At 43.6% G+C, this 27244-nt stretch overlaps 1 protein-coding gene across 1 annotated transcript in view; it reads right to left on the bottom strand.

Moving 5' to 3' along the window:
* Positions 1-5769: 5769 nt before the first annotated feature.
* LOC119435973 (anillin-like) overlaps positions 5770-27244 on the bottom strand; it is an 87057-nt gene continuing 65582 nt past the window's right edge. Inside the window, 5 exon segments of the mRNA XM_049673109.1 lie at positions 5770-10046; positions 15242-15349; positions 20215-20232; positions 20234-20302; positions 26020-26126. Coding sequence (XP_049529066.1) covers positions 9828-10046; positions 15242-15349; positions 20215-20232; positions 20234-20302; positions 26020-26126 — 521 coding nt within the window. The 3' untranslated portion in view covers positions 5770-9827.

Genomic DNA, 27244 nt, shown 5'->3' with positions numbered 1-27244 from the left:
TGGAAAGTTGCAGCAGTGGTCCACGAACTTCGCCCCACATATTCGTTCTATTCCCTAATACACCAGTCAGAATTATTCAGTCAACTACTGCACACGTCTTCAATCGACATGATTCAAACCAGCATGAATGGAGCAAAGCGCGTTAGCGAAAACTCAGTTGCATTTCCGACAGCTGATGACCCATAAGCAAGGTAGAAGCGGTAATGCTTTCGTATTCGGACGCGGTCGCTGAGGAGACGTATGGCGCGCCTCCGTAAGCGCCATCTCATTTCTCTAGAACAAACTGCTCCGCGAAAAGGGTCAATACAGGGACACTAGTTCACTCCAGCGTTTCAACAGCTAGTTTTCGCGGTCATCGAGTGAGATGCGCTCAGTTTGCTTGTGCGTGCGTGACACCATGCTTGTTAATTTAGTTAGTGTACCTATGTTAAGTTTATACAAACGGTAAAACTACTCTCCTTACTTTGTATAGCTGTCCACTAATTTGCTATCGCAATCGATGCTTCGACTTTCGGGCGAAATTGCGACTTTTTCTCTTTCTCCGACACGCTTGCCGGAAACGCTCGGCGCTAGCGGCCGGCGTCTCACCGCCGTTGACGGATGCGGCGTTCTGTTCGGTGTCACCACGCGGCAACACTGCCTTACTGCACGCTTTCCACGCTTGCGCCGTGGCCCCGACGCTTTGAAGCCCAGGCGGTCATCGTATTCGCCATCGTGTTGGAGTCTCCCATCACAAGCAAGCTATGGACAATGTGTCCTTTCGAGTACATATGCCCTTCTTCCGGCGCTATTACACGAAATTTTCCGTCACGCGTAAAAACCAAAGAAAGAAAAGTTGTTCCGAATTAAGGGGGTGCCTTAGGAAAAACGAGGGGGGGGGGGGGGGGGTGTACAACCCCCCTTAGGGGTTGTGTAGGGAAATCACTGATTAAGTGTAGTGACGTCACTCCCTGCTTCGTATGCTGCAGTTGCCGCTTCCCGGCAACTGCAGCTTATGCAACAGTTATCTTTACAGGGAAACGCTATGCGCGAAGGCGAGCTTTGATTTTTTTTTGTTCTTTCCCCTGCACAGCCGGCGCCGCCGCAGATGCGCGGAGACGAGCGCCATTTGGTGGTGCTGCAAGGAACCCAGCGGCGCGTGCCTTCCGCTGTAATTGGTTGACTTTTCTGTCTACGGAGACGAATAAATCCCAGGATCCTAGTCATATACAGCTTCGCTATAACGAAATCTCGGAGGCCATGTTCGGCCGATGCGCAGGGGTGGAGTCAAGGCGAAGTCACGTCGGTCGCCCTGGCAACAGGAATGCGACCGGCGCGGCCGCTCTGGCCAAGGTATATGTACGCATGGTAGCGAAGGTGCTATAGAAGCCCATACGTCATGAAATGGCGTCTTGCGGAGGCACGGCAACGCCATCTACATTTCGTGGAGCCAACTTCTCGGCGTAAAAAAAAAAAAACAACATTAGCATACGAGGCTTGTTGCGCCAAGTAGACTACGGCGCCAGCTCACATGACGTCGCTATGGCATCTCATATACTGAGCACGCAATTCAAATGAAGCATAGTAAGTGATAACATTCGCCACAACATCGCGTCACAATCGAACCTGGGGCCGTATTCTGAAACGTTCCACTTCGGCGATATTTCTCGTTTTGCTTTCAGGCGCGCGCTGATTGAGCAAAATTGAATGACGTCGGGCTCAACCAGCTAATCAGCTCATCCAATTTGCTAAAACAGCCAATCAGCGCGCACCTGAAAGCGAAAAGCGAATATCGCCGAAGTGGAACGTTTCAGAATACGTCCCCTGAATGCACCCATCTATATTTAAGATCTCATTCTATAACCGCACGCATTACAATGGTGAGCCTTGAGAGTTTTGCGTGAATTCAGAGCAATGGGTTCACCCAGATTTTGAACGAAGTAGCGTATCCATGTTTCCTTAGTACCAACACACATCTGTTACTTTCGTGTTGATAAAGTCAACATTACACCGAAATAATTCACAAAAACCACACTTTAATCTCTACTAATACAGCACACATTCCACCTGTAGTCTTTCTCTACACAAATATAGTAAAGAAACATGCATAGTGAAAAGGCAGTTCAAAAATAAAGTTATTGATCAAGTCTTATAAGGTTAACACTATATATATAACCATTACTTTTTATAGCTACGCATAAGAGAGTTTTGACATTACAGTGTTAAATATGGTAATACAATCTCGGCACGCGTCGCCACGAGCAAACTTCAGAAAGTCTGCACAGTTTGGTATTCATAATTATTCGTGGATGGAAGCAAACAGCCTGTGACTTCACATTTTCCTATTCTAACGGAATTGTGTGCACTTTTTCAAATGTTTCCATTGGAGACGTACTGGATGCATAACTTTCAACAACTAGTGTTTTAGTGCTTTGCCCCGCGAAATGTAGTCGCGCTTCAATTGCACAACCATAATTTATGTCGCTGCTCACTGGCTTGGAACCACATTTCAGCCTCGCCTTCGCGACCATGTGAATTGACCTTGCTCTGGTGGCCTGAAAACATCAGCCAATGTCTGGCTGCTACCGGCGCGCCGGGGTCTCCAGGCTGGCTCTACGCGGCGGCTCGATTGCTCGCATCTGCCGTGGCGCGAAAAGTGGTTCACACCATTCGAAATTTAACACTTTGCAAGCTAATAGACTTTGGCCAAGACTTGAAAAATTCGTATCATCCCGAAATTCGTATCAGGTGTGATCGTATCACCGAGATCCTACTGAAGGCTATTTATGCAGTGCCACTCACAGGTAGAAACGAAATGATCGAGACAAGCTCTTTCTTACTTACTGCGCTTGCCACCTTTGTTAGCCTCGGCCAAGACAGTGCAAAGTATATAGAAGGTGCGCTCGTGTGCGAGAGCTGGAAGAGTTCTGGAGCAGCATTGCGAAGAGGAATGTCGAGGACTGTCCGTTTTTATTTCTCCCCCATAGCACTAACTACAAATAGCAATTGGGAGCATGCATTTTTTTAATGGTTGGCCTGAGCATACACTTTTTTGTGGTATACATAATCATATTATCAACAATGACTTACCTTTAGACGCAACAGCAAAGACTGACAAACAACACATTGTATTGAGATCAGCGACTTCACTAGCTGTTGCCAGTTTCACCTACTTTAGTAACTTACCTCTATAAACTAGTTCAAAGCAAGTAACACTCTTGAGTCCTTACACCATTGCATCAGAAAACTTCAAGAGAAAGGTTTGAAGAAAGACAAGCGAAAATGTTTCATAAACAGACTTAAGTTTTCCGTCAAGTTTTAAGAAAAAAATCAAGAGAGTTGGCAGGTATGCATATGACAAACTTCAGGACAAAGTGCCAACAGGGGACATAGAAAAGCAGACAAACAGTGGTGCCAAGTCTCCCGTTTGTTGGCACTTTGTTTTGGAGTTAGTGTATACCGACATGCCCAGGTTTTGGTTCTTTAATAGTTCAATAAACTAACTTCTAAATGATTTGTATTGAATATAAACCAGCTCAGTTCTAGTTTATGAAGGTCTGAAAATTTCTGCTGAATAGAATGAAGTTTTAATCTTTTTTTTTTTTTGTTTCTCTGAAACTATAATGAATTGGTGACGTGCTGTTACACTGAATACCAGTGAGGTTCTCAGTTTAATAGGGGACCTGAGTTGTGTGGCAATCTTATTTATTGCACGAAGTTTTTCTTTCGAGTTCTTAAAATACAGAAGTGCTGACCCATCATAAGGGCAATCTGCGCGATAGACGAAATGACTGCGCATCACATGATTCAATCACCGCTCCGTACGTATCCGGCGCTGACGGTAAAGAGCAAGCGCCGTCCGGGCTGTTTGACAGGTTCGGCATGATTTGCCACCAGTAAAATATTCTGAAGTCTGGAGGGTCATGGCGAATTCACGCGACGATCAGGCGCACACATGTCACATTGTGCAGGTCTCTACACCAAATATATTGAATATTCGAAAAGTCAAATAGTAGATATTCAATTCGGTTATATTCAAGCAGTGATCCATGCCATTTCGGAGCAGCTTTTGGAGCAGCCAAAAATGCATTTCAGAGCAGTAAAATGGACTTTCAGAGCAGGTTTATGAAAACGGTTGCAAACTATATTAAGTGGAATCTCGATGATATGAATCTCACGGGGTCACGAAAAAATTCGTATTAGCCGAAATTCGTATCATCGAAACAAAGTTAAAACTAGCAAAATTAAAGAGTCGAGAGGTGAACTCCCTCAGGCACACGTACGTAAAAAGCATTTACAGTATAGAGCACTTATAACGTAACCGTTTATAGTGCAGAACTGGCTACAACACGGCCTTTTCCGACTCCCGTTTACCCTCCCATAGAACTCCATGTATACCCATACCGCTTAAGTGCAGCCGCGTGAGACGAAATTGCGGCTTCCGCGGGAAAATCTCGCCGACAAGGGCGGTAGCGAGCACGAGGTGCGCCCACCGATGGGAGAGGAGATCAACGAGGGCGATGCGGAGGAGGAGTATGAGACGTGGAGCACGAGTCCAAGGGCGATAAAGTCGTCACCGCGCGCCGTATGTGCGAGTGAAAGCGCGCGGGTGACGCGCGCCTTTACGGACAGCGAACGCACAGCGGAGAGCAAACGCGGCTTCCGTTGCGCCAAAGGCCGTGGGGGTATGGAAAGGAGGGAGGGGGGGCGACGCTGTGCTGCGGCGCCAAATGCTTGCAACCGAGCGCAAGGGCAACTGGCGACGCAATCTCCCCACGCGAAAGGAGCAAAGCGGGAAGGTAGCGCGAGAGGGAGGGAGTGGGGGGCGGCTCCTACTCTGCCAACAAATGCGTTCTTGTACTTGCGGCTGTCGGTGTTGTCGCCCGCACCGTATCTTGAAAGCGATCTCCACACGGCTCTGACCTTTGTATGCACTGTGCTTACGACGCTCAGGCTCAGTTTCCGTTGAAGCGATAGACCGCACGAACCTTCGCTTGCTGCGGCGGCCGCGCGTGTGGAAGCGCGCGGCCGCCGCAGCGAGCGAAGAGACAAAAAGAAAAGCACAAAAGGAACAAAAGCGCCACCGCTTCAAACTCCTCGCGCCCAGTCGCGGCTTCCGCGCTGCCCGGCGCCGCGTCCGCGCCAAAAGAGAAAACGCGCGTGACTGCGCGCTGTTCTCTTTCGCGGCCTTCGGTGGGGCGGCGTTTATTCGTATCAACCGACGCGGGTCGAAAATCAATTCGTAACAACCGTTCTCTAGCACGTCGCAATGTAATGGGGCTCGGCCGGGACCGCAGAAAAATTCGTATCATCCGGAAATTCGTATTAGCCGTGATCATACCATCGAGATTCCACTGTATATGGGGCTTTTACAGCGGGCAATGTATGTGAAAGTAAGTGGTCACTGGTTCATATATTCAATTCAAACACTAAAAATGACCCCCCCCCCTTCATCGCGGTCCTTACTGTGGACTGCGACGAAGCGGTGGTGTAAAAAGCACTTCAGTGGCTTAAAGCACGGAAGCCCTTGGACGTGCTAAATGCAGAATTCAGAAACGTTTTAATAACCTTCAGCGTGATCTCGCTCCCGTAAATATTGGGGGCAAGCTCCATCACTGGAAAAACTGGCGCCTCCGTTGGCGTGATGTGGTATGAGGGATCACGTGGACACAGCGCGCCGAAGCGAGCTGAAAACGAAAGTTTAAAGTTCTGTGCTCTGGTTCTGCTTAAGTGGAGAACTTTGCCACTTCGGGTGTCTGCTTGACAACACTTGAAAGCACTATTGTAGGTAGTGGCTGCCTTTGAAGGCGTCAAACATGGTTGGCTACTGCTCGGTACCGCAGTGCCGGTTGTACGCAACGGAGCCCCAATTTCAGCCTTCACACGTACCCGCAGGACAAGAAGCTGCGTGAAGCTTGGATTGCGAAACTTAGAACTGGTAAGCAGCCATTGACTACAACCCAGGTGTATTGAATATAGACAGCAACCCACGGAAGAAACAAGCAGTACGATCCAGGCTTAATTGGAGAGGATTGACTCGGTCCACCGCGGAGCCACGCCATGCCACTTTAGATGGTACCATAAAACGGCGCTTGAGCCTTGTTTTTGAAAGCCCGAGCAACCCTTTCAGCGCAGATTGGGCAACGATTTCTGATATGTCACTGAAATGTACTAGAGTTCGTCTCTCGGCGCAGTTCGGTGCAATTAGCGCAGCGGCAGCATCACTGTTCAAGTATTCGCACACCCCCAGTGATGCAGTTGTACAGGTACCATGACTGGGTGCAACTGTGCTTGGCACTAGGTGCCATAAGCTACTGAGCAGCTGCCACAGTACCAGGTGACAAAAAATAAATCATGAAGTTGTAATAAAGTAGTTCAGTTTATATACAAACAAATGCAACAAATAAAGACAAGTAACCATGCAAGCATCAACACAATTCTAAATACAGCTTCAACTAAATGATGTTATTACTGTCAAGTTAAAAATATTTAAAAATGTATCATGGTTACTTACACATTTCCAAAACTATGAAGCAACTATAAGGCAGCAATAAACAAATTGAAGCACAATCAATAATTAGCATTATTTAGAAACAAACATCATGCATGCACTAGCATATGTCCATCCCTATGTGTTGTCTAGGTTGTCTTCAAATGTAGTAAAACAATTAAAATCTATATTTATTTATTTTATTTATTTAAAAAGGTTAAAGTGCAGCCAGTAGTAAAAAATAAAAAAATAAACTGATTTTTTTCGTCTTTCACCAAAGATTACAAAAATTTAAAAAAAGGCACAAGAGGGACTAAAGTGCCACTTGATGCTACCTTACTATGGTTAAGTCAGTTCAAGAGGGGAAGCAAAAGGACCAAGTGGCTGTCAACCACACATACAATATTTTGACAAGGAAATCAAGTTTCAAAAATTCTACTGAGCATTTTTCTTACAAAGATTTCAACATTTTCCAACGAGAATAATATGAAAAGAGAAAGTACTGCAATAGAAAAAGTAAAAAGCCATCAGATAACATATTTACCCTTATGTGGCACACAGGAGCGAAAAATTGAATGGCAAGTTAAATGGATATAAACACAAACATTACACCAACATTCCCCAGTGAGTACCATTCACTGAATGTTCTGTTAGAGGTTGTCAATACAAAAATGTATAAGCAGGAAGTGCCAGTTACCACTGGCCACAGCCTTGTGTTACATTGAGACAAGCCTCTAAAGATGTGAACAGTGCTGCATCATAAAACCATATAGTGAATTATGTTTGGCAAGGGTAGCCGCTTTATAGTGCTCCTACTTCTCCAATGAAATTCAGCAGTACTAACATAAACAATCAGTCTCCAAATAGCCAAAATAGCTCACTGATCTTTTCCTGCGCCAATATTTCCACCAAAGCAGCAGAAATGCCTAGCACAGTAAACACAGAAAAGTAGTGAAATGGTACATCAGTCTAACGCTGCTGAAATAACATAGTACATAAAATGTCACACAAGCATATCTCAATGAATTTAGTGTGTGAAATATCAAATTTTGAATGTTATTCAATTCTAACCACAATTTGAGAATTAGGACATCTGCAAGCATTGCGAACTGTTCACTGAACATGTAAGAAGAACCCAATCTTGTAAGCTAGGTTCTTCACAATGCATCAGCCATTAATATTTGCAGAAATAACACAATGCTGGCCAGATTTCAAGTAAAGACAAATTGTAATGCAGGTGCCACCTGAAATACTGTCACAGTAACTGCACCATCAATAAACCAACTTTACGTAAATTGAGGTAAGGTAAAAGCAAAGAAGACTACCTTTAAGGAGAGCAAAATAAAAAGCTTATAATATATACACCCTTGACTATGCAAGACAAACACACTTTTATGTTACATGCAAATTGAACTGAATCTTTTCAGAACCAGCAGAAGCATACCAGCTGTAGGATTTCCCCTTTGTTATCGCAGCCTGGCATCATGGCATTTCCCATAAAACTACACATAATATGACACATGGTATTATACCAAGATTCTTAAAACAGCACCAAGAGGCCTCTCAAGGAGGCATGTCAAGTGTTGGCCAAAGCTGACTTTGCACATGACAAACATTTGGTGGCATACAGTGCAGTCAACTGTTAAAGGATACATTGCCATGATTCACACATTTACACTTCAGTTGTGGGTGCTGCCAGAAGCAGCGTAAAATGCATTTAGGAGGCCCACAGCCACTTACCACAAGTACTCTGCTGCAAAGTGAAGCCCCTCCAATCAAACAACTGAGGAAAATTTGATGACAAAGTGCTTGTGTGTTCCCTTTAACAGTAGATCGCACTATTATTGAAATCCTTTCTTCTTTAAACATTAAAGATCACTTTCTTCAACCACTTACATAACACAGTTATGAATGAGTTTGTGGACAAAAGACAAATCACACAATGGCAAAAGAAGTAACTTTTGCAACTATATAATCCACACAAAAATGAACGAGTAGCAGCATTAGTATCTTGTATTTAGCACACTGTAAGCAGGATACCATATGTCAAGATGTGCTGCTCCTGATGCAAACTAAAATTCCACTTTATCTACGAATACACAATGGTGACATTTGTTCTTGTGGTGCTTAAATATTTGAGCTCTCTAACACACTAAGGGGAGATGTGTCTCAGAGATCTACTTTCGTCAATTTTGATGGAATAAATAGGATGGAATTTATGCACAATATAGAGCTTTATTATCCTATTTTCAAATGTGATTTCAGTTTCTCAATATCTTATCTCGCTTTTCTTGTGCAAGGTTTAGGCTTCAAACCAGGCCCACGAAAGTGTTATAAAACAGCCTATATTACTCCTTACAAACATAATTGCAAATAAGCTGAAAAGCTATTTGTCTAGATTTATTATTTAGAGATATTTTTAATATCAACTTTAGTTATTTAGAACTAATCGGTTTCCTAAAACCCATATGACCAAATTGCTGCAAATTACAATAAAGCCTAAATACTTGCATTTTACACATAGTTGTAGATGTGCAAGCAAAATATGGCTGAGATTGAGTAAATCAAGTACAAGAATTTTTGTCCACAAGTAATAAAAACAGCATCAGATTGAAAGAGAAAAACGCGGTGAAACAACTTTTGTTTCTGTTTTCTAATAAGAAAGCCCATGTTGAGTTAGTAAAATATAGTGAAAGAACTGCGTAAATGATGCACGACTGCATGCTTACAGGACAGTGCATGCAGCTAATAAAAGCTAAACGCAGGATAAATCCTTATCTTCTGTAAGATGAAAACAGCATGAACATAAAATCAGGAGTGAGAGGGACGCAAAAGACTCTAATGTCAACTACAAAATCTTGAAGCCAGATTAGCACGATCATCCACACACAACAAAATGTTTCAGGTTTTAAAGCCACCTGAAAAAGCATAACAAATTGTAATAACAGTTACAGTCATGCCTTGCTTTATAAAAAAACTGTCATATTTAACTTAATAGATACTTCAAACATATCTTGCAAATATTCAGTAAACGTTAGCAGTTTTTTTTTTTTTTCCAGGTCTACCATGTGATTCATTTCAGACAAAAAAAGTAAATGCAAATGGCACCTGCAAACCAGTAATGCAGCAGCAAATTATGATATAGCATGCAATAAGCAAGCCTTCTCTAGAATACTATTGCTAAAATCAATGCTGGCACCTGCATGATGAGCACACACAATGTACAAGCTTGTAGACAGTGACAGCATGCACTGTGGCAGGTTGTAGGAGAGCTGACTAAGGACCAGGAAAGCACTTCAGTTAGCCAGATTGCATGCAGGTGGCAACATGGTCAGGAAGCAGTAAAAGTGCCCAAATATCAGTTGTTTCCCATGCCTGCCCAGGTACGCAAGCTCTTCAAAACACTTGTCAGGCCAGAGCACCAGTTCTGCCTTTCCTCCCTTGTGTCAGCAGAAAGCAGGTGGTCCTTGCCATTTATGTGCAAAACTATTGTGTGAGGTCGTGCACATACATCACGTGATGCTAGACGTGCCTCTGGACTGGTGCACTGGCTCAACTCCAATCGACCTACTGGTTCCTGCATCACAGAACCCCAGAGACAATAAGGAAAACAGAAAATTAAAACTGCCATGTAATGCTGTCATAATAGCACAAAACAATTTGTTATCCTCCCGGTGTAAATATGCGACTTGAAGAGGAGGCTTTTAATACATCACAAGTAAAGAAACAAAACCTGGAAGGTAACGTTCCTCATTCAATTCATATGGAACTGACTTAATATGCGACTGACTTAATATTGCATTTTAATAAAGTCATATAAAGAAAAGAGATAATGAAAATAAGGTCATGCACACAAAAACCTTTTCCAATGCATTGAATTTAAAAAATTTTTGGCAATTCCCTCTAAATGGTACCGCACTTATTTAAGAAAATGCTGACTGCTAACATTTTTCAAAGGTATGCAGTCATTGATAATGTAAACAGAATCAGCTCTGCTTCACACACCATCTCATATGCTGTTTGCAGCCTTGCCGAACATAAGGTTTCCTTAAGTTTCCTTACCTAATTACCAAGTTGCACATTTGTGTGCTGTGTTTCTCTGTATTGCTAGTTGGGTGGAATGCTGAGTATATTACACTGCATATCTGGGGCCGTACTTTCAAAGGAAAATTTTTTTCAGCGCTATTTTTTATTTCTTATAGTCTGTCCTGTCAAATAGCCAATAGTGGAAATATGGCTTCATTTGAGCCAATCGTGAAGGAAATTGGGTTATTACAAAATACAGCCCAAGGATGTCATTTTCTATGCGTGACAAACTCTTTTTTGTAGGGGGTAATGAAAACACAACTAACACTTCACAAAAATTCTTGCACTGAATTTTTTTTTCTTTTGGTGAAACATTAAAAACAGTCCCAGCCGCAACACCATCTATAAGAAGAAACTAATATCCTTACTAAGCAAGTTTCAGTGACGCCATATAGTGAATATTTCCGGATCAAGAATGTTGCTTGATAACGAGAAAAGCCATTTTCTGCCATGACCAGAATGCTTATGATGAGGTGGCTACATAGCTGTGACAAGTAAGAAAAGCAAAGTATTGACACACATAGGTACAAATGCTTGCTACCTCTGCTTGTGTTTGTGAACCTTAACTGTACGACAGTAGACTTCCAATAATTTGACTTTTTTTTTTTCTTCTTATAAAATCAGGTCCGCATTAAATTTGGGTGTACATTGTTTTTATACTATGAACTCATAAAAAACTGCATGCACGTTATATTCAAAGGCACGTTAGAATTGGGTAGATATATTGTTTTTCTACTATGGACCCATAAAAAACTGCATGCATGTTAGATTCAAAGGTGCGTTAGCGTTATACACCTGTTACACGGCAAATCTAATGTCATTTCCAACAAATGACATTAGCTCATAATGTCACTCGTTTGCTGTCACACGGGAAAATTTAATGACATTTTCAATCGAATGAGTTCGCCAAACTTGTCTTGGAACCTAATGTGTACCCTCGACAACAGGAGCCTACCGATCAACTTCACAAACAGTGCATGCTGTTTTATTGTTTAACAAAAAATAACTATTGGTCTGTGAATTTTATTACATAATTATTACTTTAATGACATTTAAGTGCATCACAATGCATAATTACTGAAAGCTACTCTCAATCCAGTGACTAGACAGCCGTCGTTGGCCTTGACTGTGGCATTCGTGTTTGTTCGCACCAGCCGCGGCCGCTCCAGGTTAAGCTGCCGTTCCTCGTTGCCATGTTTGGCCCGCATGCACATTAGAGTAGCGATGACATGCAACTGCCACTCTCATTCCTCTTCAGCAGAGGTAGTGGTCACGCCAGTCATGCTTTCCGCCTTGTTGATTACCTGATTACCTGACCTGAGCTTGACTCGACTTGGTTGCGAGTGTCGATGAGTTAGTGATCCAAAAGCACGGCATGAAAGGGAGGGTCACTTATTCCAATAGATTTTAGCATATATAAAATGATCATTGGAAAAAAATGTGATGCTATTTTTGCCCCTTTATTTTACTATCGTCATTGTCATCAATTTCAAATGACATTAGTTTTCGCCGTGTGACAACGCGTGGTAATAATGACATTAAACCTGAACGAATGTAATTAGTTGGAAACGACATTAGATCTGCCGTGCGACAGGGGAATTAAAATTGGGTAGATACTGCCAAATGCAGCAGCAGTGTGTTTGGAATTTTTTTCTGCCTCTGCCTTATTGATATGGCAAATAATGACCATAGGTTAGTGAGGTCTAGGATTTCTCTCAATTTGAAGAAAGAAAGAGTAAAATTATCCGGCGTGGTTGCTTAGTGGCAATGGTGTTGGGCTGCTAAGCACGACGTCGCGGGATCGAATATCGGCCACGGCAGCCGCGTTTCGATGGGGGCGAAATGCGAAAACACCAGTGTACTTAGATTTAGGTGCACGTTAAAGAACCCCAGGTGGTCCAAATTTACAGAGTCCCCCACTACGGCGAGCCTCATAATCAGATCGTGGTTCTGGCACGTAAAACCCCATAATTTAACTTTTAATTTTAATTTTAAGAAAGAGTCAAATTAGTCAAGAAGAAACAGGCGCACCTAGACACAGTAAGGGCAAAAGCAGACCAATTCAGGCTGGTGCTCACAAACAAATATGCAACTTTAGAACAGAAAGATGAAGATAAGATAGAGGCAATGAATGAAACCGTAACTAGGCTAATTTCAGAAGCAGCAATTGAAGTGGGAGGTCGGGCACCAAGGCAAACAGTAGGTAAGCTCTCTCAAGCAACAAAGGACCTAATAAAGAAACGACAAAGCATGAAAATGTCCAACACAAGAGACCAGATAGAACTCGCTGAACTGTCAGAACTGATCAACAAGAAAATAAGGGATATTCGAACGCAGGAAAGATTGAGGAACCAGTAAAATAAACTTGGCATAGGACAAGGCAAGGTGTATGCACTGAAAGATAAGCAGAGTAATATCATCAGCAATTTCGATGATATAGTAAAAGCAGTGGAAGAATTCTATACCAACCTTTACAGTACTCAGAGCAGCCATGCTACCTTCATTCGAAGTAGTGATGAACAAGTTACAGAGGCTCCTTCTATAACTAGCGATCAAGTTAGAAGGGCCTTGCAAGACATGACCCAAGGAAAAGCGGCATGAGAAGATGGAATAACAGTCGATTTATTCAAGGAAGGAGGAGATATACTTGAAATACTTGCGGCCCTTTATACGCAATGCCTCACAACCTCAAGTGTACCAGAGAACTGGAAGAATGCCAACATTATACTGATCCATAAACTGTTAAAGAATTGAAGAATTATAGGCCTATTAGCTTGCTGTCAGTATTGTATAAAATACTCACCAAGATTTCCAATAAAATCAGGGTAACACTTGACTTCAGTCAACCAAGAGAACAGGCTGGCTTCAGGAAGGGATATTTTACGATCGATCACATCCATGTCATCAATCAGGTATCATTGAGAAATCTGCAGAGTACAATCAACCTCTCTATATGGCTTTCATAGGTTATGAAAAGGCATTCGATTAAGTAGAGATACCAGCAGTCATAAAGGCATTGCGTATTCAAGGAGTACAGAAGGCATACCTGAATATCTTGGCAAATATCTACAAAGATTCCACATCTACCTTGGTTCTGCACAAGAAAAGTAGAAAGTTACCTATCAAGAAAGGGGACAGGCAAGAAGACACAATCTCTCCAATGCTATTCACTGCATGCTTAAAGAAGTATTCAAGCTATTAGACTGGAAAAGCTTAGGAGTGAGGATCAACGAAGAATATCTCAGCAAGGTTCAGTTTGCAGATGACACTGTCCTGCTAAGCAACAATGGGGACCAATTACAACCAATGATTGAGGACCTTAACTGAGAAAGTATAAGAGTGGGGTTGAAGATGAATATGCAGAAGACAAAGATAATGTTCAATAGCCTGGTAAGGGAACAAGAATTCAGAATTGCCAGTCAGCCTCTACAGTCTGTAAAACAGTATGTTTACCTAGGTCAATTACTCACAGGGGACCCTGATCATGAGAAGGAAATTTACAGAAGAATAAAATTGGGTTGAAGTGCATATGGCAGGCATTGCCAAATACTGACTGGGAGCTTACCACTGTCGTTGAAACGAAAAGTGTACAATCACTGTATTCTACCAGTGCTAACATAGCGGCAGAAACTTGGAAGTTAACAAATACGCTCGAGAGCAAGTTAAGGACAGCACAAAAAGCAGTGGAATGAAAAATGTTAGGCGTAATGTCAAGAGACAGGAAGAGAGTGGTGTGAATCAGAGAGCAAACAATGATAGCCAATATTCTAATTGACATTCACTTATTTATGTGGGTGTAAGTTCACTATGTCTGGAATTACATGCAATGAATGATACTCTGTTTTTCTGTACAAAAGTGGTGTTACCCTACTGCCAAACAGGTGCAGGACCTTTGTCAGGAGACCAGTAACCTCTTGTCCTGACTCACGGGCAATTCTATGTACTATTGTCCAAAAAAAATTTTAAAATTTTTTAAATTGGGAGAGTGTGTTCAGCTACAAAGAATTTCAAACCTTCTTGTGTTGCACAACTTTTCTTGGTGAGAAAAGCAAATAAAGATAGCTTTATGAGAAGTTGTTATGATAGTTATGATAGTTATGAGAAGTTATGAGAACACTGTAAATCTTAGAGATAAGAGTCGTGCACACATAGTTTTCAAGATGCAAGATGTTGACAAAAGTGCTACAGCTCCTATGCCGACATCACAAGCAGGAAGAACAGGGTGGCCAGCAGTTCTAGGGCATGAACTGCAAGTACGCAAACCAATCTTTAAAATTACCCAAGTTATGGAAAATCTATACAACCATCAGTTGTGCAGTCTGGAACACATTGCCTAAATGTCCATGGGAATTTATGATACACTTTATTCATATCCATACGCTTGAAAAAATCTACAATGTTGCTCTTTTAATGGCTAGCACATTCTTTGGTTGAATGAAATAGATAAGTTGCTTTTCCATAATTGTGGAATGTTTGAATTTGTGCCATTAGCAGGGTACTGTCTGCTAATGTAAGCATACTTCACTCTATCAAATTCTAAGTACTCTCTTAATTTTAAAGCTTTTTTTTTTCTTGGGGGAGGAGGGGTGAGTGGTGGCTTAACTGCAAGTTAATATAGTAAGTTTAAACAGCTCCCTGTAAGGTGCATGATATTGCAGGAGGAGGAACCGTTAATGCCACACTTGCCTTGCTGCCTTCATCTTCAGGGTAGCGCCAGTAGGACAGTCTGTTCTCAGCAAGCACACACCAACGCCTGTGCCAGGCACCAAATCCTCCGACTTCTTCAAACATGGACTAAAAAAAGTTGGCACATGTTACAATTAGTGAAGTTGTTACAGCATTGCAACAGTAGACTTGATTTAAGAACAGAAAAAAGTTGGAACAACTTGACTTGGGCGATTTGGTTCATCTTGAAGGTATATATTGAAACAGCGTGATGGGACGAGTACAAGAAAACAACCACAACAGGTCCCATCCGCTGTTTCAATACATCTTCAAGAAATAAGCGAGTGATTTTTGTTTCCATGGCTTAAACAAGCTTGGGATAAATGGAACATTAGTTTTATTAAAAAGCGTTGAGCAGTTTAATTTTACTACAGTGAAAAAGATGTTGTACTTCAAATATCACAGCTTCTTTTGCATAAAGTATGTATTCATGCATAAAAGGTTTTACAAGAATTCTGCACAGCCCTTGCATCCAATATAGTTCTGCTGACTTTCACCTACATGTCTTGCCGTCTGGCCTGAAACAGTAATACAGACTGGAACAGTAATATATGTGTCATCCTCACTAGAATCATGGTCATTGCCACCAACTTCTGTGTTAATGTCTTCAATGGTTTTTTCAGATCATGTAACAAGGGAATCTGCCGAAGACTCATATTCCTGCAGCATGAAGGAAGCAGTAGAGGCAAACCAACTATCTTTCCATTTCAAAGAGCTAACTTCCTCAAGAATCGCTTCTTGCCTAGTGACGCGTCAATGGTGAAAATACTGTTGCAACTTTGGATCGTTAATTTGCCTCAACATGCCTCCAACTGCCCAAAGGAGTAGACTTTTTCGACTATTTAGGATAAACAATTAACATGGTTGTTAAACTTTTCCTGCTTCATATGTGGTATAACTGTCAATGAGGTAGATGGTAGCTTCAGTTTCAGTTCTGTTCTAGCCTAAATAAAGTAAAAAAAAAGTGTTCTATTTACCCGACGTTTGTTAATGGTGTGCCTATGAGCAGCAAACCAAAGTTCGCATCCTTGTTTCGTTTATTTGCCAATTTGATTTAGGTAAGCTTAATTTATCTGGAGTCCACCGCACTGTCAACTACAATAACACAAGGTATAAGGCAAGCTTAGGATAGGTAACCATAAACAAAACTTGCTCCACATTCAGGTGCAGTACCTATTTATACACCAAGCATAAAGCTTATGAGTCATTATTATTAAAGGGGTTCCAAACAACTTTTGAACATAGTAAGCAACCGCAGCCGCCGACAGACCTACCAGACGACGCGCGGTACTCTGGCGCCATCATCGCCGCACTACGCGTTTCTTCTCAAGCTTTCGCCACAACCTCTCCGCTTTCCACCTCACGGTTTCACTGCACCCCCTCTGCACTTTCCTCCTCGCGTCTTCCATCTCCAGCTGCGCTCTGTGTTCGCTTTCATCTTCCTCTGTGCTCGTTCACTTGGTTACGCTCCCGACGCCCACGCTCGCCAAAGGAACGGGCGCCTTAGAGCTGTGCTCTAAAATCGCTTGGCCTCGCTTTCAGCAACGTCGTCATGCAGCGTCATTGCAAGCAGCCGGACCGACAACAGCTATTGGCTGATTTTATGATTGTGAGAACATTTTCAGTATTACAATTATTGTTCATTTGAGTTAAATAAGTGAAAGTATTTATGTCTGCAATCGAAAAAAGACAGAAAAACTACTTCATCTTTGCACTGCTGGTCGAAACATGACAGTTGCGCATTGCTGCGTCAGCTGCACATGGCCTTAGAGATGAAGAGCATAATAGATACTGCGGCCGTCATGGCGTGCCGCCATGAGAAGTCTCGCGTTCAACCTTGGGGCAGGGCCAGCAGTGCATTGCTCCCTTGCACTCTCTTGCCATTTCCCCTGTGTAGCCTCCAACGTGATAGTAGAAATGAAAGGAGACAGAAAGCTGCTGATCGGTCTGATAACTAGGTCTAACTTCACTTGTGCTTGAAGGATTCAAAATTTTTGCGGCAGGAGATTTGTGAGGCAACATAATTTAATAGTGATGTCATGCTATGATTAATTAGAAAAGTGTTTTCAGGGCCATTTTAACAGGCTTTTTCAACATTTCTCAACACGGTAAATAAAGGCACTGAATGGAATGCAAAGCTACATTTCAAAATGCTGAAATGGTTTCTAAATGTCTTGATGTATGTACCCTCAGTCTTATACCTCAACTCCTTTGCAATATGAACCTGACATCTCAATCTGCTAGTGTGTTTGTTGATCTTTCCACACATAAATTTCTTATTTTCATGCTAATTCATAGTTACAGACTTTGCCCCAAATTGAAATTTTCATAATTTTTCAATGCTGTGTAAGGGTACTTGCGATTCCAAATATATTCTGTCAGGATGACATGTTTTCTCACTGCTCACTACAGCGGTGCCTTAGTGATATTGTATTAATGACTGCACAGCAACATGTTCTCACTTAGTGCTGCAATATGCTGCAATGTCAGCTTGAGGTAGCTGGTGGTGAAGGATTTTTCAAGTCACTTTTATGGCCTTTTTCCTTGACCCTCTACTTCTGCAAAATAACTGCAACGGTGATTTTCTAACACTATAGTCGCCGACCGACAATTCGGACTCGACGGGGACTGCCAAACTATCCGAATTATCAAGAGTCCAAAAGACCGGATTTGCCCAGAAATAGGCTACTATTTCACAAATAGCAAAAAAAAAAAAAAATGCAAAAAAAAGATAGCCAAAACAGAATTTTTGGCACAGTGCCAAGCATGCTATCTTTAGCGTGACTAGAGCAAGATGCATCGGCGTCTACGAGCGACATCATTCTTGGCAAAGTGCCAAGCCCACTATCTTATGACAGTGAGGAAACGCTGCCGCCCTTTGACATGTCCGGTGCTAGTCATGCGAAATATTGTGAACATAAAAGTATCTTTCAAAAGTGATTGTCCAAGAATACAGCCCAAGTTTGTCAATGCGTGTTGCTGCGAGCACATATGCTTGTCCTTGGCCTCGACATTCCGTGGCCACGATTATCTAGCAATCCCTTTTATGCTAGTCGTCAACCGATAAATCGGACACCGATAATCCGGACATGCTCGGTAATTCGGACAGCTTTGCGGCACCGCCAATCGCCCCATAGACCTAATGTGTAAAGATGACCGATATTTCGGACAGCCGCCAGCTCTACATTCGATTATTCGGACTCCGTCCATGACTAGCGTACGCGGATTCTGCTGCCATTATCTCCTCGGGCAACCTCGATCAGACAAGGCCTCAGAGATGCGAGACATCAAGTATGGCCTCAGAGATTACACGTAAAACGGTAATCTCTGAGGCCTTGTCTCGATCACAGCACTACGCCTCAGATTAAATTACAAATGCTTATTTTGGAAGCTTTGCCTGAATTCTGAGGACCCAGCGCATGGCCCGTTCTCGCATGCTGGCTCCAAGAAATCTTTCTCATGAAGTTATCGACAGGCCACGTCAAATGGCACCAACGGTACCCTCGCAGTCCAACTTCGATCAAGTCTTGAGTCGCAGTCCGAATGACCCCCGACTCCGCAACTGAAGAGCCTGAACTGCCGCCTACCACAACGAGCTCAAATGCAGACGCCATTGATGGATGACCTGCTAAGCTGCGGTGTGCCGATTCCTGTCGCCGTTACATTTGAAGACATTGCAGACGTCGACAGCCGGTGTTGTGTGCCGAATTGAACGATGATGAAATAATTCAGCAACTTCTCCCACCGTCAAACGGGGACTCTAACTTGGACGATGATGTACCGTGCGGATCTCACTCGATCCTTTGCAGTCCTTGCATCAGCGTACAGCGATAACAGAAAACCGGCAGAAATATAGGCGTACTTGGTTGCACGTAAGCGGAAGTGTGTGCAGCAACGAATCAACCACTTCTTTGCACAGGGGCATTAAAACGTAAATAAAATTACCTTTTTTGAGCACATTCATTTTTTCGGACATTCGATAGTTCGGACTTATTTACATTCCCCGTGAAGTCCGAATTATCGGTCGTCGACCTTTTCACACTTTTTGCGCTTCGTCAGTGGTCAGAGCTACGCTCAGCACACTTTATCGACGAGATTAGCTGGCCATGAACAGTGGATGATAACTAAACATGGTTTTTGGGCACTAGATGAGACATACAAAAGGAAGGACACACTCACACAAGGTGCCAAAGTGCGTGTCTTTCCTTTTACTATATGTCCCATCTAGCGCCCAAAAACCAATTGTTTAGTAAACCCGACCAACATGCCCAAGAAGAATTTCTATAAGTGGATGACAAGAGTGGCGTAAAATCGAGTGGAAGGCATCGTTACAATATGACAGCCCGTGTCTCGACCACTGCCATGCTATCACTACAGATTGACGAAAGCACAATCAATGTAGGCACCGAATTCTCGTCGGCGACTACGACACCAACTAGGACTCACTAGTTTTGGTTTCGCAGACCACTAGGGACATGGCTGGAGAAGTCTCAAAGCGAAAATATCACTATTTTGCTTCACTCGGTGGCCATATTAATTAGTACATAGTCGCGCAGTCAGAGTCCGAATTATCACACAATGCGCTGTATGGAACCTGAAATTTCAGTCGTCCTAATACACCATAAGTCTGTGGGGCTAGTGGTGGTGCTGCAAGGCTGTCCGAATAACCAAGCATGACCGAATTATCTGTGTCTGAATAATCAGTCGTTGACTGTAGTACATGTGCACCTGCTGCAGGGGAATTGTGACTTGGGCAAGCTAATACATGTCCAATTAAAGAGCATCTCTCAAAATGAACATGAACACTAAATACGCACAACACGAAATCATTTTGTGCTCTATCACCTTTGCTGACCTGGTTCACTTCATTCCAGAGACTAGTCAGACCGTCTAACCTACTGCTTTTTCAACATCCGAAAGGTTATGTGACTTACCAGGAATCCTCGAAGCTCATGGATGATGTTCAGGTCTCAGCATCAACTGTACCAGCAGTGTCCCTTCAAGGGGTGAGTTTGGAGGAACCTAGCCCAAAGAGGCAGAAATGCTTTTAGTTAATGTATCTCACCTATAAAAGTAGCAACAAGCACTTATATGTTATGTACTGTATTTTACAGACTATAAGTTACATTTCCCCAAAAAATTTTCAACAGTGCAACTTGTATATTCATAAAACCATGCGCGCTGGCACAACCAATATGAGCATTCTTTTTTCCCGAACACTCTACCCCGCAGAGGCAATGCCAGCGATGTGTCTACAAACATCTCGCAAAAATTATTCAGCGGTGACGCTGACCCAGCGATGCTGCCCGCCAATGTAGCCAAACTTTTTGACTGCGTCGGCGGATGAGACCTCCAATGGCTTTGAGTGAAGCGCATTAAAGGTTGGTTTTCTGTGCCTAAAAGGAGCCTTGGTTGAAGTTTTTTTCAGCTAGAATTTGTGGCTCATAAAAATTTTGTGTTGGGAAATTTAGTGCCATAAAATGACTAAGCATTTTACGGTGAATGTACAATGGTGCATAATTGCATTTCATGATGCTGACCATCTTAGAATACCGTATTTTTTCTGCGTATAACCCACGCCCTAAATCACAACATCCCAGGAAGAAAAAAATATATTCGCACGTATGATCTGCGGAAATAACTGCATACAACAATGCTCAAATCTTTGCAAAAACAGTCTCCATTCGCGGATGCAGATCAAGCTGGATTCACACGCTGGATGTTACCACGGATGAATCAGTCACGTGATTCGTGACGTGAATCAGATCACTTCACAGCTAGCATTAACATGACAGCATGGATGGAGTAGCCCTCACGTGGGCAATGGCGATGAAGCAAATGCGACCAAGCCGAAAATCCCAACGGTGGTTTGGTTCACTGCTGCATTGCGAAGCACTTTGGGAACGGGTGACGTACGAGTTTGCTCTGGCACCGCGTGTGCTATTCCCGAAATACTAAACGCAAGATGGCGACCCGTAAAGAGGACAAGAATGGGTGACCATGAAAGAGGGGTGAAGGGAGCTTCAACACAGGTGTGGGGAGAGGGCGGGGTTCCTTAGGAGATAACGAAACTTTGATTGGCGGAGCACCTTGCCTTGAGGTGAGACTTCAAGGCGAAATTCATATATAACCCTCACCCCGATATTACTGTTAAATGTTTTGAAATTTTGTAATGGTTATACGTGCAAAAATACAGTAGATGCGTCTTATGCATTCGTGCTACTTATATACAGTTGACTTCCATTAATTCAACCCTGACGGGACCGACAAAACTAATCGAATTACAGTTAAACCTGGATATAACGAAATTGACAAATTCCCGAAAAACTTCGTTATAAAGAGGATTTCGTTATATGCAAGTTCGGCACGAAAATTCTAAAAAGAAACGCTTACCGTATTTACTCGATTCTAACACGCACCCGTTTTCCGTTTTCGTCGAAGCACTCATCCTTGGAATGTTGCACCAGGTACCGGATGCGTGAACGCGTGTCGTTTTGCACAAGCGCGAGGCATCGGAAACGAAGAGCGAGCGTCACGATGGCGTTGTAGCGTCGTATAGTGTTACAGTAGAACCCCGCTGTTACGTTCCCGGGGGCTGCATTTTCCCGGCTGTTACGCCGTTTTCGGCCGGTCCCGGCACAGCTCCCATAGAACCCAATGCATTGGTAACCCCGCTGTTGCGTCACAACTGCGGGACCGTTCCCGCATCATACGTTGCAAACTGCCACCCCGCGCCGGCCCGAGCAGCCATTTTGACTTTTCATGTCACTTGGCTTGGTGGCTTGACGATGGCATTGGCCGCCCAAAGTGCCGGGGGCGACAACTATGACGTATTTTTGGTTTCCGCCAGCAAAAGTATGGCCCTTGAGATCCGTATTTGCTATATAAAGATGGTGTCTATGACGTGTTGTGGCCCTAAAATTGGTTTTGGCTCATGGATATTCCGTATAAAGTCCAAGGGCGATAACGCAGTCGCCGCGTGCCGTATGCAGTATGTGCGAGTGAAAACGTGCAAGGGGAGCCGACGACCGCGTCTAAATCTTGCGCATGCAAGAAAAACAGGGCGGAAGCGCACCTTCTTCCGTTGCGCTCGAGGCTCCGGCGAGGGAGCGAGGGGGGAGGGATAGCGGGGCGGCGTTCTACTGCACTCTGGCATCAACTGCGTACTGCGCGGCGGCGCGCGGGCCGTATCTTGAAAGCAATCTGTCGTTGGGGCAGAGTATAGCAGTGTAGGTGGGTCGGGGGCTCGTAGCTTTGTGCGTGCTGTGTTCTCAGCGCTCAGTTTGCATTGAAGCGATAGACAACAGCACGAAGGTCACTTCGCTCGCTTCTGCAGTGGTGCTTCCACACGCCGCCAGCGTTTGACTTGACAGTGCGTGTCCGCACTCATTGAGTGTGATGTGTCACAACGTGTTCCAGCGCGTCGGCAACATCAACTGGAAAAGGAGAGAGCGCCGGCTGGGCGGGCTAGGCCAGCTGCAGCAAGCGGCAGGATCAGGTTTAAATAAAGGGAGGGGGAAAGGTCACGCCTATGGCGGCAAGATTGCCGGGTCGAGGGATGCAGGCCTGCCTCGCACACGCATGCATGCACACGTGCGCTTGCTTCGCATTCCGTCGCGGCGGAGGTACTTCCGGTTGCTGCTCGAGCAAAAATGACAAAATTTCGGGCGAAATCTTTAGGTTGTCGGAGGGGATAACTCGTTATATCGAGGGGGTCTCCCGCTGCCACTTCGTTACGTAGAGGTCTCAAATACATGTGCTTCTATGGAGTAATGGCGGGGAATAGAACTTCGTTATATCCAGGAATTCGTTATATGGAGGTTCGTTATAAGCAGGTTTAACTGTATCCGGCGGGTCGAATTAAACAAGATGCAGAAAAAACATCAAAACACACTGCTGATTCATTTGGCAGTATTTTCTAGATTCTAACACACCCCCGAATCAAATTCGCACCCACTTTCTATGTGTCCAAAGCAGATTACTAACATAGAAATGACATTAAAGCTCCTACTAAACAAAGTACTATAAGTCTTAAAGGCACCTGATTCTTTAGCAAGAAAAATGGGCAAGGGTGTATTTCGGCACAGAGCTGCACAGTTTTATAAAGTCAGCTTTGCCGCAATACACTCGTGATATGTGGTAAAGCACCTGACCACCGCCGAGGCAGTTTTGGTATCATGTCCGCTTGGAACTGCACAGGCAATTTACGGCCCAATTTTTTGAAAAAAAAGGTGCGTGTTGGAATCGGGTAACTACTGTAATCAGACATTGTAAGCTATGGTTCTAGCTTGAAAATCTTCCAAGGGCAGGTTGAAAATAGGCATTGTCGACGGGAGATAACGTGTGTTCAACACATTCATTCTCCCCTAAGCTCCGCCGAGAAAGATGCTGCCACTAAAGGGGTTCCTATTGGGGTCACCTAGGGGTCAGGCACGTGCATGCTGACTGGGCAAGTTTGAGTTATCTAGCGAAGGCCAATTTTAGGATCTAAGCAATGAAAGCTTGGGCCTATAGAAATGCATTGTAACCAGCCGGAACCTTCGGCTGGGATCAAATTAACCAAAAAATCAAAATAATCTGGAATCGAATTAACATAAGCCTACTGTACCAACAGTTTTTTTTTTTTTTCGAATATTGCAAAAAGTAGGGGATGCGACTTATACTTATAGTCCAGAAAATACGGCATGTAAACAGCAGTCCACTGTTAAAGGGCCCCTCACCAAGCCACATAGGAAATTTCGGTTTAATGCTGGAAGTTGTTACGTGCTCTCTAGGGAGCGTTCTACCGCAAGAATTTAAAAAATTGGTTCATTATTAGCCGAAACAGAAATATTTCAGTGCCGCGAACACATTTCAGGAGGCGAGCTTTACCGCCAACATAGACACACTCTCTACTTGCCCCGTCTAGCCTCTGCAAGCGAAATTCCTTCCCTGCGTTCTCCCATACCGGAGCTCAATGATCGCGTGACGCATACGTCACAGGCTCTCTCTTTTGTTTCCCTTACTTTTTTACTCCGCAGCGCACTCCCGCTGATGGTGTCATGCGCAAGCTGTTGCGTTTGCCATGTTCGTGCAGTGCACGATATTGCACGCTGTAGAACACCTGACTAGCAGTATAAGTCAATGCTACACGAAAACTGAGGCAGAGAGGCAGACAAGCGGATCACGGAGCATGATCGCGCGGTGGAACACGGTATAAAATGACAGTTCCACTGTCTGCGCACGCAAGTGCACGACGTGGGAACAAGCAGACAAAACGGAAGTACATCTTTCTTGCTTGGGTACGAAGTAAAACAAAAACACGTAGACATTCGGTTTGTGTGTTTTATTATTTCTCTAAACTTTAATTCGTCTATTCAAGCAACAGATTACACAAATAACAGCTGTTGCCTTAATAATTCTCGATGTCACATGTCACTAGGAGCAACGTCACAGCAAAGACATGTACAGGGGTTGTCAAAAGTTTCCAGGCCACAGCTTGCGCGAACACGTTCACTCTCAAGCAAGTGACGCGGCCCCTGGAGTAATTTGGCCGTCGGAAGCTGTGGGTGGCGATAAACAGTGTCCCTTACCCTCTTCAAGAAACCTTGGGGCACTTAAAATCCGATACATGACAAGCCACAGGGCACGAAGTCAACGTGTTCGCGCAAGCTGTGGCTTGGAAACTCTTCACGACCCCTCTACGTAGGCGCACTTGCGCATATATACGTCAACCCTCCGGCTTGGAGCGCCATGCCCGTAAGGAGAAGGGCAAACAGTGTTTGGTTTGAAATTTCAGCTCTTTCTACAGCGCATAGCAAAGTAAAACTTAGCGGACAGAATCGTTAGCGCGCATTGTATGCATTACGCTTGTCAGCTCAATATGGCCAGATCTGCTGAGGGGCCCTTTAAAGGGAACGCCGGAACACGTGGCATCGGCTTGGTGCCACCACTCATGGCTGGCAGCTGCAATGAGTTTTGTGCAGGCGCAGTGAGCGCTGTGGGCGGTGCTTTTTCATCGCTTGCTACCGTATGATGCCGTATGATGCCGTGTCGCGAAGCAAGCCATTCACGCGTTTTTAAAGTAGGCCCGACACGGCATGGTCCCACTCTGATAGCCAGCCATTGCAAAAGCTGAACAAGAGTTCGACAAGCCAGAATATTACCTCACAGATATTTTTGACATTTCAACTTAAAAGAGAAAAATTATAATTTTTTCTTACGGACGTCTTTTTGTGGCACAGCCATATTGAGAATATTTCGCCATGTGTAGTGCCCATCTCGTGTGCACTAATGCATAATGTGCATGAATACATAAGTGGACAATTCTTTATGAAACAAGAAGGCGAACAAAAGACATCAGTGTCATTACTGCTGATGTGTAGTGCGACATTTATCTGATTATAGATCAATCCAGTCACTTTCCTTGCGTTGCTTGCTTCGTGACAGTCCGAAGAACGGCAGCAGATGACAAAAGAGCACCACCCACAGCGCTACTGCACAAAAACTGAATTGCTCAAGAGGACATTGAACATTACTGAGCTGGTTTTATTCGCATAGTGAGTGCTTACTTTGTTAAAGTTTTGGCATAAGTAAGCTCAAACAACGTGTGTAAACAAAATACATAAAATGTTTGCTCTTAAAGAGTACACTTATTATCAGTGGTCACGCAATATTTTGAACCACCATATTATTTAAAACATTTTAATAAAATGTAAGCTTATTCTCTATTCTTCAATACAACAAATGCAACACAATACCTTTTCAAGGTTAAAAGTTGACCGTCGACAGTTTCCAACTGTTAATCGTACAGAGCCAACAAGGCCAAAACTGGGTGTCCTTACTTTCGAGCCTGATGGTGCACAAACTGCAAAATAAGCATATTAACCAAATTAATATGTGGCGTGAACAAATGAGTAAAAATTCAATTAGGAAATGTTGCATCACCCTTCCTACAGCCCTGAACTCCCATTTTCACATCTTTGGGCCTTTAAAGAAGGTGTTAAAAGGTCAGAGGTTTCACTCAGATAGTGAGGTGAAGGCCACTGTCCGTCAATGGTTCGATAGCCAACCTTCAAAATTTTACATGGATGGCATTCATAGATTAGTCAGACAATGAGATAAATGTCTGAACGTTTATGGTGATGTCTTTCAAAGAACAAATACTGCGACACACTCATCATGGATGCCTGTACATAGTGTAAAAAGCGACTACAATTACTACTTTTGCAGATATTGTGTGCAAGCAGCTTTCAGTTGATCAACCCTTGTATTTCTTTCTTCCTGCTAGAAAAAATTAAGTTCATGGATATCATAAACAAGCATACCTACTCCTAAAATGAGAAGTAAAGGTCCAGCCCAATTTCAGCCTGGCTAACCCGAGTGTTCCAGTGCATACACTAGGCAAAGGGCTTAAAATACAAAAACATTTTCGCATAACATGATATTGAATTGTTTATTAAATTATTCGAAAACAGGGTACATGCCTAATTCTATGCACAATCAAGAAAGAAAAAAGAATGAGGTTCACTAATGTAATCACACCTGTGCAAGTACAGTGTAGACCGCTTATAACCTAAGTCCCCGGAGTCGCGAATATCCGCACTATAACCAAAACAACAATTTCCAAGGCCCGCACATATGTAAAACATGTGCCCCGAGCCGCCACGCGTATGCGACAGTCAAGGAAAGCGGCTAGAACGTTTGCATTCAATTTACAGTCGAATCTCGTTAATTCGAACCAAATCACGTGGCAGCGCCTCCGACCGGCATTGCTCCGGCACCGCCGTAGAGTAAAAGCTTTGGAGACACCCCTCAATGTCACGCGTGAACAAAAAAAAAAAAAAAAAAAAAACGCGGCACAAATTTCACCCTCTCAAATGGCAAGGTCGCCGATTCTGTGCTGCGCCAGAAGATACGTGTACGTGCTGATGTCTCAGCCACGCTACCGTAGCCTCGCGTACAAAATGGCAGTGAACCCTTCTT

The sequence above is a fragment of the Dermacentor silvarum genome, chromosome 1 (assembly GCF_013339745.2).
Source record: "Dermacentor silvarum isolate Dsil-2018 chromosome 1, BIME_Dsil_1.4, whole genome shotgun sequence".
NCBI classification, from domain to species: domain Eukaryota; kingdom Metazoa; phylum Arthropoda; class Arachnida; order Ixodida; family Ixodidae; genus Dermacentor; species Dermacentor silvarum.
The sequence above is the reverse complement of the archived record's forward strand: the minus strand, read 5'-3'. Positions and strand labels throughout refer to the sequence as shown.